Source organism: Drosophila guanche, unplaced genomic scaffold (assembly GCF_900245975.1).
Source record: "Drosophila guanche unplaced genomic scaffold, DGUA_6, whole genome shotgun sequence".
NCBI classification, from domain to species: domain Eukaryota; kingdom Metazoa; phylum Arthropoda; class Insecta; order Diptera; family Drosophilidae; genus Drosophila; species Drosophila guanche.
This window is the reverse complement of record NW_022995743.1, coordinates 11,446,633-11,463,972: the sequence shown is the minus strand read 5'-3', so window position 1 is coordinate 11,463,972 and position 17,340 is coordinate 11,446,633. Positions and strand designations below refer to the sequence as shown.

Below are 17,340 nucleotides of genomic sequence, written 5' to 3'. Positions count from 1 at the left end.
TCCTATTCAAAGATTTTCCTATTAGCTAATTATTTGGGCCGTTATTTGGAATTTAAAGGCGGATTTTAGAGGGAATAAATATCGATACTAATGGTACGGGAAGGCTTAAAACAATAGGGGTCTTCAGGTCATCAAATTCTCGAATTATTTAAGAAAATATTTTATTTTCTGCACCTTTAATGTTTATGCAGTGTAAGCGGCAGCTATATATGCATTTACTTTGGTTTATAGTCGGTCTGGTAGCAACGCAGCAGTATTATTTAGTTAAAAAGGCTACGAAAAATGCGTTTACCAGACTAGTCTGGGATTTAGAGTGTTCATGATTTCTGGTATATCGGTACATAAACTAGTATATTTCATACATTTTTTGTTGCAGCGCGGTATATTTCTGACTCGGTCTGGCGGTTTATTTAATCAAGAAATTCGCGGTCACACTGGTCGTCGTGCGTGCTGAGCGCGATAAGTAGAAAAACAATTTTCTCTGCTTTGTTGTAGAATATAGTTAATATCAATAAAAGTGCGCTGTTATTTTGCGTGCGTACATATATGGAATCAATGCGCCATCGTTAGCAGGCAGCGCTGTCCAGCAAAAGTAAGAAAGAATGATATGTATGATATGATGCGCAGCTTGCTACGCTACGCGCTCCGCTCCGTTCGTTGTGTCGTTTTCGGTTTGTGAGCTCACTTTTAGCAGGGGCAATAAATAAGATTTGTACATGTACTGCATATACACATATGTATGCACATACGTACAATGAGCTTGCACACATAGCTGTGTGCTCTAAGTGAAGGTGATTTAACAAAATGCAAAAGTCGGTTCGCGTGTGTGCAATGCTGGAAAATTATTACGGCCTAAGTTCATCTAAAAACGATCTCTAACCTATTGAACACACACATAAGGATACATATAGGGGCACGTACGTACGCGCTGGCGCACACACAGCCACAAGTGAGTTGCTGTTGGTGTGTTTGTGTATGATGACCCAACAGCAGCTCAGCAAAACAATATGGCTGCCACCGCCACTTGTTAGATATAACAACAGACGCGAATTGAAAGAAAACTCGTCGCTTTTTATCAAATTTCCATTAATTTAGCCGTCGCCAGGGCTCTGAAGCCGCCTTTCGCTAAAATCGAATTAAAACGATGTACGTACTGCAGTTCAAGAGTTCACTACCCAAACACAGAGGCACGGGCGCACACACACCCGCGCAGCTAAATGTGTACTCACACGAGCATACACACACACGAAAATTTCACACAAAATGCGTTTGCGGCGATGATCGCACTCGCACCCCCACAAACACGTCTAGTGTGTGTTTGTATGTATACACATTTATTCAATTAAATATTTGCGTTTAATTATGAAAGGAGTGAAACTGCAGGGTTTGACTTTATTTTGTGTATACACGTTGAGATCAGTGCGATAAGAGTGGTGTACCCTGCTGCGATAAGTTTCCCCCATAAGCAGTTAATTGAACAATCAGCTGTTTGCAATGATGAGAACATCAAATATCTGTACCTTAACGGTTGTGTTTTCTTAGGATATATCTCATAAGGGATTTATTCTCGCATATACATTGACAGCCGTTTTGCGCCTGTCCATTCTGACCCATTAGTAGTGTATTAGTATTTATTTTTTCGGCCAAAACTTGTTTTACCCCCACCCTCATCCCCCCTAATCGGCGTCGGTCGTCGTCATTCGTTCGGGTGTTTCGTGAAAACTAGTCAGCAAAAAAGAAGAAAAAAAGAGTACAACAAAAACAACAAAATAACAGAGCGCCAGAGCGCAGACGTTAACGGAAGTGTGAGAATGAGAGAGGGTGCGGCGGGGGCTGGCAAGGAGGTGCGAAAGAGATGACTGTATTGAAATGAAAACAATGGAACTGCAAGGAGATCGTTGCATGTTCGTGGTCGTCCCACCCCCTCCTAATCGATATTTGTGTGTGTTTGTGTGTGTGTGTCTAGGTTGGAGAGTGAAAATAAATATAGCGAAATCATATTACGAAAATCAACACAATTAATAATAATAAAAGAAAACTCGACAAACAGCTGCAAAAAAAAAAAAAAAAAAAACAACAACCACTGACAAACAGCCGCCAGAGAAGCCAGAACTAGATCAAACCCAATTAAATCATCTTTAATTCGTGCAGTGCAGTGCAGTGAGTGCTCTGGAATAATTCCGAACAGAGTGCAGTGCAAGTTTTTCGCGAGAACATTTAAAAATAGCCACCACTACCGCTGTCGCGAGGGCAGTTCCACCCCCGATTCTGGGGAGGTGTAGGAGGAGGATCACCACCAATTTTTAACCCACCAGCAGAGCCAGCGCAGGAAACAACCCACCCTATGGATGACCCATCAATCAAGAAACGGTGAGCTACAGTCCTAGTCTAGAAAGGCTTCTCCCAGAACGCAGATTCCAGATGCAAGGAGGCATCCACACATTACTCATTCGCGTAGTTTGATTTGTGAAAAAAACGACGATAAATGTTTATCTCCGTAAAGTAATATACGATGTATTTTCCTCCCCATGTTTCGTATTCGTATCCAAAGTATGACATATGCTCATATGGCCTACACTCTGGTCTCTGCTCGCTCGTTCGTTTGGTTTATATTGTAAGCTTTGGTGTGTGTGGGGGGGGGGACAGTGGCGTCCATTAATGACGAACGTTTTTATTTGCTTAGCTAGATTAGAGAAACTAATGGATGGAGCAAGGGAATCCAGATTCTAGCAGTCCAAGCTGATTTGCTGATTGCTTTTTGGCAATAGGTTCGCTCGGGGGTTGGTTTTTTGTGTTTTGTTTTTAGTTTTGGTGGTTTCGTGGTTGAACCGCATGCGATGACTTAATACACAACAACAACTAAGGAGCGGCCAGTTTTCACATTCAATTACCTTTATTTTTCTTTTGTGGGGTAAGTTTTAGCCTCAATAGATATAGTTTTTGGCCAGGCTTAGTGTGAAAGCAAACACCCATTGGGAGGCGCACAAAATCAGCTAACTTAATCATAGACTAGCGGACTGGTAGGCGTAAGGGAGGGGTGGTGGCTTGTTACTCAATTTGTTTGCCTGACATTGTGGGCCTTAACAGGTTTTACTGTCTCTCTGTCTGTCTGTCTGTCTGTCTGTCTGCCAACTACTAGTCATCACATCGTTTTGTGATGTGATGTGATGCAGTCAGACTTCCTCCTCAAAGACAGATCACTAGAGGCAGTCAGAGGGTAGGGGAATACGTACGTACGTATTGGCAGTGGGGGTCACTCCTCGGACCATCGTTAAGGTAAACATTGGTTTTATTTTTGGGGCTGCTGCTCGGCTGCCATGGAAATATATCATAATTTGTTTGATGGATTCGGCAGGCAGGCGGGAAATGAGATTTTATGGCAGTCCAAAGCAAAGTCAAAAGGCAGAGGCAGTAGCAGCGGCAGATGCGATTCTATTCACATGCAAAACGATCAAATAAACATCAATTAAACTGTATCTATTCTTTGGGCTGATTTAATTTTAGCTCAATTAAAAGAGAGACCGAACAGGCGGGCAGTCGCTGGCCATGACTTTCGTTACATGTTGTGTCTGCCTGTCTGCCTGTCTCTTGATTATCCACTAATCTGGCTAATTGTTTGTGGTTCCGGTAACTGAAAAACCTTCATACCAGATTAATTAATCCTTTAGTAAAACGATATAACTAATTCCCTTTCATTGGCTTATCCTTGCAGGTTAATTGATTTGTGCACCGACGAACATGATTACGATGAAGTTCAGGAGCTGCCGGAAGAGACAAGCATTCAGCAGCAGCAGCAACAGCAGTCCTCGGAGTCATCAGCAATTGCCACAACAAGCACCACGAACGGTGGTAACAGCAGCAGCAGCAGCAGCACCACAGCGGGAAAGGGAACTGGAACTGCCACTGCCACTGCCACTGGAACAGTTGTGCCATCTGTGGCTGCGTCAACGGCAGCAGCAGCAGTTGTTGTTGCGGATTCAGTGCCAGAGCTGCCATCGCCCAAGCAAAAATCTGTAAAGAATTCCAAAAACAAACAGAAGCAGAAACAGTTGGCGAACAAATCAAAAATACCCCGATCCCCATCATTGGCAAGCAGCCTGAGCAGTCTGGCCAGCAGTTTCAGCAGCCACAGAGACAAGGATAAAGACAAAGACAAGGACAAGGATAAGGATAGGGAGAGTCAGAGCAGCTCCGTGCCACCACAGACACCGCCATTGCCAGCCGGCTATCAGCAGGCGAATAAACAGAGCCAAATGAATGGTGAAGCCACTGCTGGTGGCGGCACAGCACCAGCACCAGCCACAACACCCACAACCCACAGTAATAATCATAATAATAATAACGTAGGAAACATGAGCGGGGATAATCCGCTGCTTGGGCCTGCGGATCGCAGTAGCCTCAACCTGACGACACCCCAGACACCGACAACGGGTGAGGGCACAACGCCAGCGACGACGCCGACGACACCAAGCTTGGCAATACCAAAAAATTTTCAGTATTTAACCCTGACAGTGCGTAAGGATGAGAATGGATATGGCATGAAGGTGAGCAGTCTGCAGCCCAAAATTGATTATATTTTCGTTGCTAATTCATTGCATTTCTATGCTCTAGGTTTCCGGCGACAATCCAGTGTTTGTGGAGAGCGTTAAGCCTGACGGAGCAGCCCAAGTGGCTGGTCTTGTCGCTGGCGATATGATACTGAAGGTATGTCGGCTGCGCCCTAAGATTTGAGGGGATTTGCTCATGGTTTCTGGTCTCAACTTACAGGTGAACGGACAGGAAGTGCGCCTGGAGAAGCATCCCACGGTCGTGAGTCTGATTAAAGGTTTGTCATCGCCCTGCGGCTTATATTTCTAATGGGTTGTACATTTTTTCTGTAGAATTTCGAGAGTCAGTCGCACTCTTTCGGATGATCACCAGCATCTGGCGGCGGGTCAGGACAGATTTTGCACTTCTTCTTGGGCTTCGCAGCGGAATGATTATTATTGGGTGGCTGTTCGGCTGGCGGTACTTGCGGACACTTGCGCTTCTTGTCTGCCCAGCCTTCTTCCTGTCGCTTCTTGCACTTGGGGCAATCGCAAATCGGCTTCTGGGGCATACGCGGTTTGTAGATGAAATCATCCTTGAAACGCTCCTTGCACGGAACCTGCGTCTTGGGGCAATCCTTGTCGTTGCAGTACGTTGACAGCGTGCCATCGTTGGGCACCAGTCCCGGGTCCGTCCGCTGGCCACACTTGCACTTTGAATCAGGAGCGGGCTTTATCGGCTGCACCAGCGGCCGCTCATCGATTTGTTTCTTGGAGATTTTTATCTCGTTCTTCGTTCGCTTGGCCATCAAGTCGCTGTACAACATGCGCACACGCTCAACGAGGGAGCCCACCATGCCGGGCATCGCCTCCAGACCATTTTGCATGAACGAGGGCACTGCGCTGAGTACTTCGAAGAAGGCAATCACCACCTGGTTGTAGTAGTGGACAACGGAGAACCGCCAGCTTCCCTCGGGCGGTGGCCGTGGCGCACATATTTTCAGCTTGCGACGCGCCTGCTCGGCATACGGTTCGATCTTCTCCGTCGTTATGTTGTAGATCTCCTGCGTTTCATCCGCTGTCCCCCAAATCCCATACCGTTTGGTGGCTACAACCAGAGCATACACGACGCCTGCCCGCACAACAAAGTCTATAATCATCCTGGGCCAAAATCTCGTCTCGAAATATTAATTTTACTGTGAATTTTGCTATGAGATGAAGTGTAAAGTGCGGCCATCTAAACGGGCTCACGTTTGCCGCATGTTACGTCGTCTTTGATTTTCGGGGATCGAATTTGCTTGCTGTCCTCTCGGGCATCCAGTTGCTCCTCATAGAAGCATCCTCGCAGCTGCTTTTGCGAACCCGTAAAGCTTTCCTGCTTCTCCTTTGGAAACGTTGCAACGGGGCTCTGCAGTGTTGTGGCCAGAATGTCATGCGTTTGCCGCTTGAATTGGGAGGCCCAGTCGGGCATGCGGAGAGAAAAGTAAATGCCACGCTGAATGGCCAAACTGTACTTTTGCGGCGCCACAAAGCTGCCCGATGAGAGTGCCCCTGCATCGAATGAAGGTTTCCGTTCCATTTTAATGAGAATTTTGTCAACTTTTGCTTAGTTTATTTCTGATTGCCATGGGGTGGGTATGTGGCGTCGCCTACTTCTCATTCCCCCTTGAACAAGCGACAGATGCTGTCACCCAAGTCGCTCGCCACGCCGCCCCAGAGGGCGGGAATCTTTTTGACCGCCCTCACCGTGTCGCCCCAGGCATCGGCGATGCTCTCCGAAAAGGGTTTGGGTGGCGGCGGCTCACAGATGCCGCCTTTGGTGCAATACTTTCGCTTCAAGTCGTTTGTCTTGCGCTTTAGATCGCGTTTATCATCTTCATCGAGGAGGATGTTCTTGGGGCTCTCTTTCGACGCCTCAGCGTGAGCTGCCTCTGGTTCCTCTGGCCAGTCGCCCAGCTCTTTGATGAGTAAAATGCCGCCAACGAGTCCCATTACCTTGAGCACTTTTACCACAAACATTTTTAATTTAGAGCCTGGAATTTCACGCGAATTTTATACATTTTATTTCGACAAACAATTCAAAGTCTTTTATCTTTTTCCCCTTTTGCAGCTTCAACTATTGTGGAGTTGGCCGTGAAGCGGCAGAAGATGACGCGTCCAGCGTCCGTTGGTGTGGTGAGCACGCCCATGACACCGATTTTATCGGGAAGAGATCGCACAGCATCCATTACAGGACCACAGCCGGTTGACGTAAGTGCAGATAAGAGACCTTTGCAGGTTGATTGAATACTAAATTGTTTGATTTTGCAGAGCATTAAGCGTCGCGAGATGGAATCGTACAAGATACAAACGCTGCAGAAGATGCTGGAGCAGGAGAAGCTGAATCTGGAGCGACTGAAGAGCGATCAGAATAATCCCAGCTACAAGCTGTCGGAGGCAAATATACGAAAGCTACGTGAGCAGCTCCATCAAGTGGGAGCCGAGGTGAGTGTGCCCCCCGGAGATTGGGTTTAGTAGCAGGAAAGGACTAAGCTAAGCGCTAAGCTAAACCCCAAACAACTAAAGCCTAACCAAAGTGCCAGAAGCTCTCGCTAAATGTAGTAGAAAATGTGTGTTTTTTTTTGTATAAGATTTGTGGAGTAACCGAAGTAGCTACGAATGATGTGAATGGATGATGAAGTTACATGATCTCTCTTTTTTTTCTCTTCCATTTTGTGCTGTCTTAACCGAACTGTCCTAACTGCAGGATGCACCAACAATTAAACTCCAAGCAGCCGCGAGCAACAAGAACACCGCATTACTAACGCCCAATCAAATCCAACACTTGTCTGCGTCCGCCACTCACAACAATCCGCATCAGCATCAGCAATTCCATCATCTCCACAGCCACAGCCACAACAACTATCAGCATCAGCAGCAACAGCCACTGCCACAGCAGCCCCTAGCACACCACTCCTCACCCGCATTCCTATCCCTACTGCCGCGTTCTCTCTCGTCCCTGTCGCTGGGCACACGCAAGAACCGCATCGACAAGGACTTTGTTGCCTCCTCGCCGTTCAACAATACAGCGGACTTTCTGCAGCACCAGCGGATGCAGCAGCAGCACCAGGCCGAAGCCATGTCCCAGTCAATGCACCAGCAGACATCCACACCGACGATGCAGCAGCAGCAGCAGCAGCCGTTCTTCCATCCGCACCTGCAACAGCTACAGCAGCAACAGCTGCAGCAGCAGCATCGCTTCAAGGAGACACCCAAGTCAACTGCCGGCTCGAAGAGCAAAAATAAGTTCCTCATCTCCAAGAGCCTTATCGAGGAGGATGTGCCGCCACCTTTGCCGCAGCGCAACCCGCCCAGGCAGCTGAATCTCGACCTGAAGAACGGCAATGCATCACCACAGAGCGGGCATCTGGTGGCGCCCGTCTCCGATCTGGACAGAGCCACCAGTCCGCAGCTGAACAGATCGCAATTGGGCGCCGGCGGCAGCAACAGCAACGACAACAGTCCCAGCAGCAACGCCAGCAAGTCCAAGCGCTCAAAGATCAAGACCAAGGCCCTGTCCGACCCAAAGATGTCCACGCAAATGTTTCTGCAAATGGAGTCGGCGTGTGCCACCGGTGGAGCTGCGGGTGGGTCGCTCGAAGTGGACAGTGGACCACCACCATTGCCACCACGACTGCCTGGCATGATGTCGGAGGATATGAGCCGTGGCAGCTGCCAGAATCTGGCTCAGCCCAACTCCCTGAACAGCGCGTTCAACTACCCGCTGGTGTCCACGTGCACGGCCGTTCAGAGCGACAACCTGAAGGCGGCCTTTCCGCTCTCCCAGCGGCCGAATATTGTTCAGCAACTGCAGCAGCATCAGCAGCAACAGCAGTTAAGCAGTGGCCAGGCCACAGCCGTAAGTAACCAGCCAAACGATCGATCGATCGAACTCACACTGAAAGCACTCGTAACTTTTAATCCTTCACTGCCTTTCTCCATCTCTCTAACATCCTTACTGTGTCTCTCATGCTTTTTACTTGATACAAATGAAGGTCTGGTTGCTGCTGGCCAGACCTGAAGCTACCATCCAATCTAACATGAACATAAAAACTGACATAAACACTAACATAAACATTAACATAAACTTTACTTTGCTTATGTGCCAGACCGCCACTAACTGCAAAAACAACCGAAACTTACGCGCACACACGGACACGCTACCGAGCACGCTTTCGAGCACTGTTTCGAAGTCGAATATCGAAATTATTTCATCATTTATGTGGGCTCCTTTTTTTATTGTATTCGAGACTTGAAAGACTTTTGCAAGTGCAACTAAATGCAGGAATAATCTATGTTTAGATCATGGATAGTAGCGTCTCCTTTTCCTCTTATATTTTGTTCACCATTTATACCACCCCCACTCGCCCCACTTCCACAGGCTCTGGGACAGACACCGAATTTGGGCAAGAAGAAGCATCGACGCGTTGGCTCCTCACCGGACAACATGCATCCACGGCATCCAGGTGAGAATTTTGCAATAATTGTGGCCCAACAGAAGCTTTAATTGATTCATAAACAATCTTCAGATCGCCTAACGAAAACCACTTCCGGCTCGTGGGAGATTGTGGAGAAGGATGGAGAAGTGACACCGCCCGGCACACCGCCGCCACCGTATTTGACCAGCTCGCAGATGACATTGCCTGAGGATCCGAACGAACAGTGCAGGGGAGCTGCGGGAAGTGGCGGTGCAGGAATATTCATTGAATCACATCACTATACGCCCATGGCAGGCGCTTCGTCACCGATACCGACGTCCCTACATTCCAGCCATTCGATACAGGCCGCACAGTCGAACGACACGCAGAAGGAGATCATCTCCATGGAGGATGAGAACTCGTCCGACCAGGAGGGGCCCTTCATTGACGAGAACGGACCGTTCAACAATCTCACGCGGCTGCTCGAGGCGGAGAATGTCACCTTTCTGGCGGTGTTCCTCAACTATGTGCTGTCGAACTCGGAGCCGGCGCCGCTGCTGTTCTACCTGATAACGGAGCTCTACAAGGAGGGCACCTCGAAGGATATGCGCAAGTGGGCGTACGAGATACACTCGACATTCCTTGTACCGCGTGCACCGCTCTCGTGGTACCGCCAGGATGAGTCGCTGGCCCGGGAAGTGGACAATGTGCTGCAGCTGGAGTTTGACAAGGTGGAGATCCTACGCACAGTCTTCCTGCGCAGCCGCAAGCGTGCGAAAGATCTGATCAGTGAGCAGCTGCGAGAGTTCCAACAAAAGCGCACCGCCGGCCTGGGCACCATCTACGGTCCGACGGATGAGAAGCTGGCCGAGGCGAAGACCGACAAGCAGCGAGAGCAAATCATTGACAAGTATTTAATGCCCAATCTTCAATTGTTAACGTGAGTTTGTCAACCAATTGCTGCAGAAACCTTTTCGTCAACTTTTAAATTTGTTTAGCAGCGAGGACTTTGAGAAGGATTCCCCCACAGAGGATGTGCGCAAGCTGGCTCTCTGTTCAGCTCTGTCAACGGTTATTTATCGCATTTTCAATACACGTCCCCATCCGAATAGTATTGTGGAGCGTGTGCATCACTTTGTCAGCAGGGACAAGAGCTTCAAGTCACGCATAATGGGTAAAAATCGAAAGGTGTGTACAAACAATGAATGCCAATGAATGATTGTACCCTAAAATATAACCTCTCAATCTCCATTTCCGTTCATAGATGAATGTTCGTGGTCATGCATTGATATTGCGTCAATACTATGAAGTGACTCACTGCAATCATTGTCAAACGATTATCTGGGGAGTCAGTCCCCAAGGATATCATTGTACAGGTGCGTACAGCTCTCTCAAGTGCTAATGCCCCGTGCTAATCCTTTCTCTCCTCCCCTTTACAGACTGCAAACTGAATATACATCGTCAGTGTTCGAAAGTGCTGGAAGAGAGCTGTCCCGGCCCTTTGCCGCAGGCCAAGCGTGTTGCCCATAATGATAAGATTAGTAAATTTATGGGCAAGATCCGGCCACGTACCAGCGATGTAGTTGGAAGTAAGTACAGGATTTTCTATAATATTGATTTAATTAATTCATATTTTCCCTCTTCCTTTTTTAGATGAAAAGCGCAGTCGACAGGATGAGGACTTGGACATTGACATGACGCCTGGTGAGTTTTAATAACTCTCCAATTGAGTCTTTAGTCGCTTACCTTTGGGTTTTTTTTAGAGCGCGGTCAGTCGTCCATTGTGCGACAGCCTTCGGATCGTCGACCGGATGCAAATATATCGATGCGTTCGAATGGGAATGCCTCCTGCAACACCTCGGCACTGAACAGCACTGATCTGCAGAGTTCGTTTCATGGCAGCAGCGCCAACGATAGTATTAACCCAAGTGCCGCCAGCTGTCCCATGGATCTGTCCACGAGCGTGGCATCGACGGCTCCATCGAGCAGTGGCTCTGTCTCTGCGGGGCTGAGTGCCTTTGCCGAGCTAAATGCCCCAGATGCAGTGGATAAGGATGCGCGTAGGGAACGGTAAGTTTCATATCTCCTTTGACTGGCTCTATTTAACGCGTTAACCTTTCGATCCTCGTCGCAGATACACCCAAAATCCGCAGCACAAGAGCGCGCCAGTGTCCGTGAATCGTTCGGAATCATATAAGGAGCGCCTGTCCAACAAAAGAAACCGCAACAGTCGCCGCAAGACCTCTGATCCAAGTTTATCGTCACGTCCCAAGTAAGTTTTTGGTGGCATCGATTTCAACGTACCCCACGCAACCCCCTTCTGTCGCCTATAAATTGCTGTTCCATGCCAAGGACATTGCCGTGCCGCTCCCTAAATTCTTTCAACTAAAACATTTCTCTTACTGTGTCTGCCTGTCCGCTGTCTGCTGTCTGAGGGAGCACAAGTAACCGGATATTAATTTTACTAATTAATGCGAATTGCGTCGCAATGCAATCAATATGGGACTCAGCCCGTCCCGTCCCTCTTCCGCTGCTGCGTTGCTGCAAAATTTTCCATTCACTCTAAAGGATGCGCTTTAATTTCCCTTTTTAATTAGTCCAAAGTGAAGGAATGCCGGCCACTTGTGCGCCCCGTATGCGAACCAAGATATAAATGCCAAGGGCATGCCTCCTGGGCATTGGTCTAATAACCAGTCAGTTAGGGCATCCGTGCTTCGACATGTTGTGTGGTTCGGTCCGTTGACTTTTGTTTACGGCTACTATTAACGTATATGTATTTAGCAAGCAGTCACTGTGGATAGTTGATTAGACGCCGCGCCGGCATTGGCATCGATTATATTGTCCGCCTCGCTTTCTGCAACCTAATGTAGGCCACGTCTGTCCGGCCAAACCCATCGTCCCATCCCAACACTGGCTCCTGGCTAGTTGTGTGTGGTCCTGGCCCCAGGCATTTCTCTCCCTCTCTCTGTCTGCCCCAATATAATTTCTTCGTTTCCTGTTGACAAACTGCATGAGTGACTGAACAGGACTGGACTGACAGACTGGCTTCCACCTAGTACAACATTTTGCGACCAACAGTCGCCGTCGTTGGTGGTGTCTCTTATGTGTGCAGTGACCATTGACAGTTGCCGTGTAGAATTTGACCCATCGTGGCGTTGCAGCGGCGCATACTCGACACCCAATAAATATAGCAATCTGAACAAACACGCCGCAGATAATGGAACGAAATATACGCTTCAATAGGAGTAAAAGTTTCAAGACGACTCTCAACTGCAACTACAAGTAAATGGAATCGCTTTCAACAACTAAACAAACAATTCAAGCAATCTTATCGTATTTTGTGCAGAACTAGTTAAATTATATGAATCATTTCGTGTAAAGAGTGTGCATCGATTGCTGACAGACTTCGAGATCAAAATGGGCAAGCTTTAAGTGCAATTTTCTGTGTAGAATTCAACAAGCAAATTAAACCAAAAATAAAACTAAGCCTTCTTGTTGACCAATCTACTCATCCACCTACAGCTCCTCTTAGTTGTTTACCAACACTAACAGCTGATTAAGTCGATCATCTCTGCTGCTGCTCTGTCAGCGGATTGTCTATCAATCCAAACTGCAGCTTGCAGATTTTAATGCCTGCCCCAACATGAACTGCAGTAAAAAAACGACCATTAAAAGTGTTCCCATTGAGCCCAATCGATGGTATAGACAGTGCAGTATCAATATAATTGATAACTTCCCTTGATGTATCATATAGGACTATAATTTGTATAATTTGTCTCCCCACAGCGATGAACAACTGGATTTGGGTCTTTCGAATGCCAACTATGTGGCCAGTTCGAATTCTAGTCTCTCTTCAGCTGGCAACTCTGAAAGTCCCAGCACATCGATGGAACACTTTGCTGCCAGTGCTGGTGCAGCAGGTGGTGGGCCCGCCAGTGTGGGACAAGGACAAGGAGCACCTGTCATGTCAAGAGAATTGAGCCTGAATCAGCATCCATATTTACTCAGACAACAGCATGCGCAGCAGCACTGTCAGCAGGACTCGTTTCAGGGCAGCGTGGCGCCTGGTGGTGGCAGCATTCCGTCCAGCAATTCGAGCTTTTGGAATTCGGGCCACCCATTGCCACGGCAGTGGAACCTCGAGAGCGATGACGAGGAGGATCTCAATGAGGCCGATTGGAGTTCAATGGTGGCAGCCGAGATGCTGGCAGCACTCACCGATGCCGAAAAGAAGCGTCAAGAAATTATCAATGGTGGGTCTCGAGCATCAAAAGTGAACTGTGGTTGGATCATGAATCAATTTCAACCCTTTCCTTCCCTTCCTTTACAGAAATTTATCAAACGGAACGCAATCATGTGCGCACACTCAAGCTGCTCGATCGCCTGTTCTTCCTGCCGCTCTATGAGAGCGGAATGCTGTCGCAGGATCATCTGCTGCTGCTCTTTCCACCGGCGCTGCTGTCGCTGCGCGAGATACACGGCGCCTTTGAGCAGCAGCTGAAGCAGCGACGCATTGAGCACAATCACGTGGTGAATCACATTGGAGACCTGCTCGCGGACATGTTCGATGGCCAGTCCGGGGATGTGCTGTGCGAGTATGCGGCACAGTTTTGTGCGCGGCAGCAAATCGCCCTGGAGGGGCTCAAGGAGAAGCGCAACAAGGACGAGCAGTTGCAGAAGCTGCTGCGAAAGTCCGAGTCGCACAAGGCCTGTCGTCGGCTCGAGCTGAAGGACTTGCTGCCGACTGTACTGCAGCGTCTGACCAAGTATCCATTGCTGTTTGAGAATCTGCACAAGGTCACGGTTCGGGTATTGCCCGAGAATACCGACGAAGCGGAGGCCATACAGCGTGCCGTTGAATCCTCAAAGAGGATACTCGTTGAAGTGAATCAGGCCGTAAAGACAGCCGAGGATGCTCACAAGTAATTATACATTTAATCTGAATGTTTCTCTTGTCTGATCTTCCCCTCATTCGCATAGATTACAAAACATTCAGCGCAAATTAGACAGATCCTCCTATGACAAGGAGGAGTTTAAGAAACTGGACTTGACGCAACATCGCCTCATACACGACGGCAATCTGACAATGAAGAAGAATCCCAGCACACAGCTGCACGGCTTGCTCTTTGAAAATATGATTGTGTTACTCACCAAACAGGCAAGTCGAAGTCTGTGGATTCTAACCCTTTTACATGTCCAATTTCTATGCTTTTAGGATGACAAATATTCGCTTAAGAATCTGCACACACCTTTGGTGGTCAACAACAAGCCGGTTAGCCCCATCATGAGCATTGATGCGGAGACGCTGGTGCGCCAGGAAGCGGCCGACAAGAACTCCTTTTTCCTCATCAAAACAAAGACATCACAAATGCTGGAGCTGCGCGCGCCCAGCAGTTCCGAGTGCAAGACGTAAGGAGTTGCTTTCCCCTAATGTAGATTTGAATTTAAAATTGAATTTTTTGCAGTTGGTTCAAGCACATTTCGGATGCGGCAGCACAGCACTCGAAGCATCGACCGAAGAATGCCGCCAATAGCCATGACACGAGCATCGGCAGTGATCCGGCAGTCGCCAGCATACCGCATTCCAGCACCAAGGAGTCGCTGGAGCTGGCTGCCGAGTGCCCGCAGCCAATGGCCGCCATTGCGACTGTGACAACGACACCATTGGCGCCATTGCTGCCCATAGCCACAGTCACGCCCGCACCCGCAACTAGCAGCAGCGGCACAGCTGGCGTACAGCTGCGAAATGCTCAACGGGAGTCAAGCGACGGCGACTATGTCAATACGCCCAAACAGCAGCAGCAGCGTCTTAGCCAGAATGAAGTCAACCGCTCCATGTCGATACGCAGCAGTGGCGATGGTGCTGGCAATGGTGGAGCAACCGACCAGAACGACGTCACTCTGCGCCACTCACAGTCTGTGAGGGAGACAGCCAGGCAGGCGGAGTCGGCCGGCGAGGAGCGCAACTCGAGTTATGGGCTGGTTGGAGGCCACTCCAAGCGCGACAGCGCCAGCATAGTCTGCTCGAACAACTCGAACAACACGCGAACATTGCTGATGCAGAGTCCGCTGGTGGAGCCGACTGCCATACAGATCAGCATCAGTCCAGCACATACCGCCGAGCCTGTGCTGACATCCGGCGAGCGACTGCGACGCTTGGACGCCTCTATCAGAGGCAATTTGCTGGAGAAGCAAAAGATCATTTGTGATATCTTCCGTTTGCCAGTCGAGCACTTCAATGAGATTGTCGACATTGCCATGATGCCGGAGGCACCCAAAGACAGTGCGGATATTGCATTGGCCGCCTACGACCAGGTCCAGATCCTCACCAAGATGCTGAACGAGTATATGCACGTGACGCCGGAGCAGGAGGTGTCCGCCGTGTCGACCGTGGTCTGTGGCCACTGTCACGAGAAAGAGAAGCTGCGCAAAAAGACGACACTGGCATCCACGCTGTCGTCTTCGTCCGCTTCGCCACCACCGCTGCCGCCACCGAATAGACAACATGCACAGGCGCAGGCACAAATACCCATGTCCAGGTTGATGCCCAAACTGCAGACGCTCGATCTTGATGATGTGGCCATACACGAGGATGATGATGGTTACTGTGAGATTGATGAACTGCGTCTGCCAGTTGTGCCCGCCAGGCCACTGAATGCACCCACAACGCCATTGGCTCCGTTCAGAGCAGCTCCACCAGCGCCAGCACCAGCCACAGTAGCAGTCGCAGTCCCAACTGAGAGCAGCCACAAACGACAGAGCATGGATGGTAGCACGGAGGAGAAACAAACAGATGCAGAGGCCAAGAAGGATACTGACAGTCCTGCGGCAGCAAGCGACACGGAGCCAGCACTGGAGGACAAGCCACAAAATACACAAGAACAAACGGAACAGCAGGCAACAGCAACCACGGAAAAGGCAGAGAAAACTGAGGAAAAGCTTGATGTATCGATTGCAGCAGTCACAGTCCCAATCGCTTCCACATCTGTAGATCCAAGTCAAAGCAGCGAGGAAACAGCGGCAGCAGAAGCAGTGCCAGACAAGGCGCCTCCAGCCAGCGATGAGCAATCTGTAACTATTTACAACTCTTGCACACATTCTAAACCCACTGATGCGTGTAATCCTCATCTGCAGCTACAGCATGTGACGGTTTCCATGGTCGATAGCTCGACCCAGACCAGCGACACACCAACTGAAGCAGCTCCTGCAGCGACTGGTGGCTCCTGTGGGCCGAATCGCATACAGCATGCCAGTGTGCTGGAGCCCAGCGTGCCCTGCCATGCACTCAGCAGCATTGTGACAGTACTAAATGAGCAAATCTCCATGCTATTGGTAGGGTTTCTACGCCATCAAACAGTCGGATCATCGCCTCTAATGATATTTGCTTTTGTTTACAGCCAAAAATTAATGAGCGCGACGTGGAGCGGGAGCGTTTGCGTAAGGAGAATCAACACCTGCGCGAGCTTCTGAGTGCGTTGCATGAACGCCAGCGAGTTGATGATGTAAAGGTAAGGTACACACACACAGGATATGGCCCAGGTTTAATTCGTTTCGTTTTGTTAGGAAACTCCTTTTGATATTTCAAAGCTGATGCGTGCTGAGGAAGTGGAGTTTGATGATGACATTGATGGCATGTCCAATAGTTCGCTGACGCCGACACCCACACCAATACCGACAGGAATTAGCGCCAGTCTCAGTGGCAGTGGCAGCAGCAGCCAAACACTGACAGCGGAGGCCACGCAGCTGCATGCAGCTGATGCGCATGAGGATGAGGAATAGGAAGCTTGTTCAGTTTTTTTTTGTTGTATAAAATACATAAATATATTTGTTCTTGTTTTGCCCACACTCCACCCAATTGAATTGGGCGGCGTTGAATGTTTTACGAGCATGCCTTTTACTACTGTTAATATTTGTAGCTACATTTTGTTTTCTTAAATATTCTACTCTACTTTATATTCCAGCAGATTCAACGTAACACACACTTCGAGTTAAGCCTAACAAATTGTCCTCCTAAAACTAATTAAACACATAAACATATACATACTATACATTATATACCATATACATATATATATATATGCATATATTTACCTACTTAAATAATATGATGATGATATTTGCTAAATACACAATGTTTGATACATTTATAAAGAACAATCAAAAATAAAAATTAGGTACTCAGATTTATGCCGAAGTGTCTGCCGATTTAAATACGATTTTCCAGCTGAATGTGACTCACCATTCGCTGGCAACTAAAAATAAAACAACTAGCCAGCAGCAGCAACTTACGCACGCAATTAGCCAAAGTACTTAGCACTCACTGCTAGTGAGCAAGGGAAGCTCATCGCTAGCAGCTC

The 17,340-nt window shown here is 48.5% G+C and overlaps 3 protein-coding genes across 6 annotated transcripts; 1 reads left to right on the top strand and 2 right to left on the bottom strand.

Annotated features, from left to right (window-relative positions):
• Positions 1–424: 424 nt before the first annotated feature.
• On the top strand, positions 425–17,145 carry LOC117591939. 4 transcript variants are annotated; one of them, XM_034285348.1, is made up of 24 exons: positions 425–592; positions 1,967–2,370; positions 3,713–4,544; positions 4,612–4,704; positions 4,768–4,825; positions 6,637–6,776; positions 6,837–7,010; positions 7,273–8,424; positions 8,947–9,031; positions 9,095–9,923; positions 9,985–10,171; positions 10,248–10,359; positions 10,423–10,572; positions 10,637–10,687; positions 10,747–11,053; positions 11,118–11,255; positions 12,770–13,236; positions 13,314–13,905; positions 13,964–14,141; positions 14,199–14,392; positions 14,449–16,054; positions 16,118–16,315; positions 16,381–16,491; positions 16,547–17,145. In XM_034285348.1, the coding sequence occupies exons 2-24, from the start codon at positions 2,345–2,347 to the stop codon at positions 16,760–16,762; spliced, it is 7,896 nt and encodes a 2,631-aa protein (XP_034141239.1). In that variant the 5' UTR covers positions 425–592; positions 1,967–2,344; the 3' UTR covers positions 16,763–17,145. The 4 variants fall into 4 exon arrangements, with proteins under 4 accessions (XP_034141239.1, XP_034141238.1, XP_034141241.1 ...); XM_034285347.1 differs by having other exon boundaries at positions 9,982–10,171; XM_034285350.1 differs by lacking the exon at positions 7,273–8,424 and having other exon boundaries at positions 426–592; positions 16,547–17,143.
• Positions 4,820–5,724, bottom strand: LOC117591946. Its single transcript, XM_034285360.1, has one exon. The coding sequence runs from the start codon at positions 5,684–5,686 to the stop codon at positions 4,892–4,894; it is 795 nt and encodes a 264-aa protein (XP_034141251.1). The 5' UTR covers positions 5,687–5,724; the 3' UTR covers positions 4,820–4,891.
• LOC117591949 lies at positions 6,166–6,560 on the bottom strand. Its single transcript, XM_034285363.1, has one exon. The coding sequence runs from the start codon at positions 6,543–6,545 to the stop codon at positions 6,183–6,185; it is 363 nt and encodes a 120-aa protein (XP_034141254.1). The 5' UTR covers positions 6,546–6,560; the 3' UTR covers positions 6,166–6,182.
• Positions 17,146–17,340: the final 195 nt, after the last annotated feature.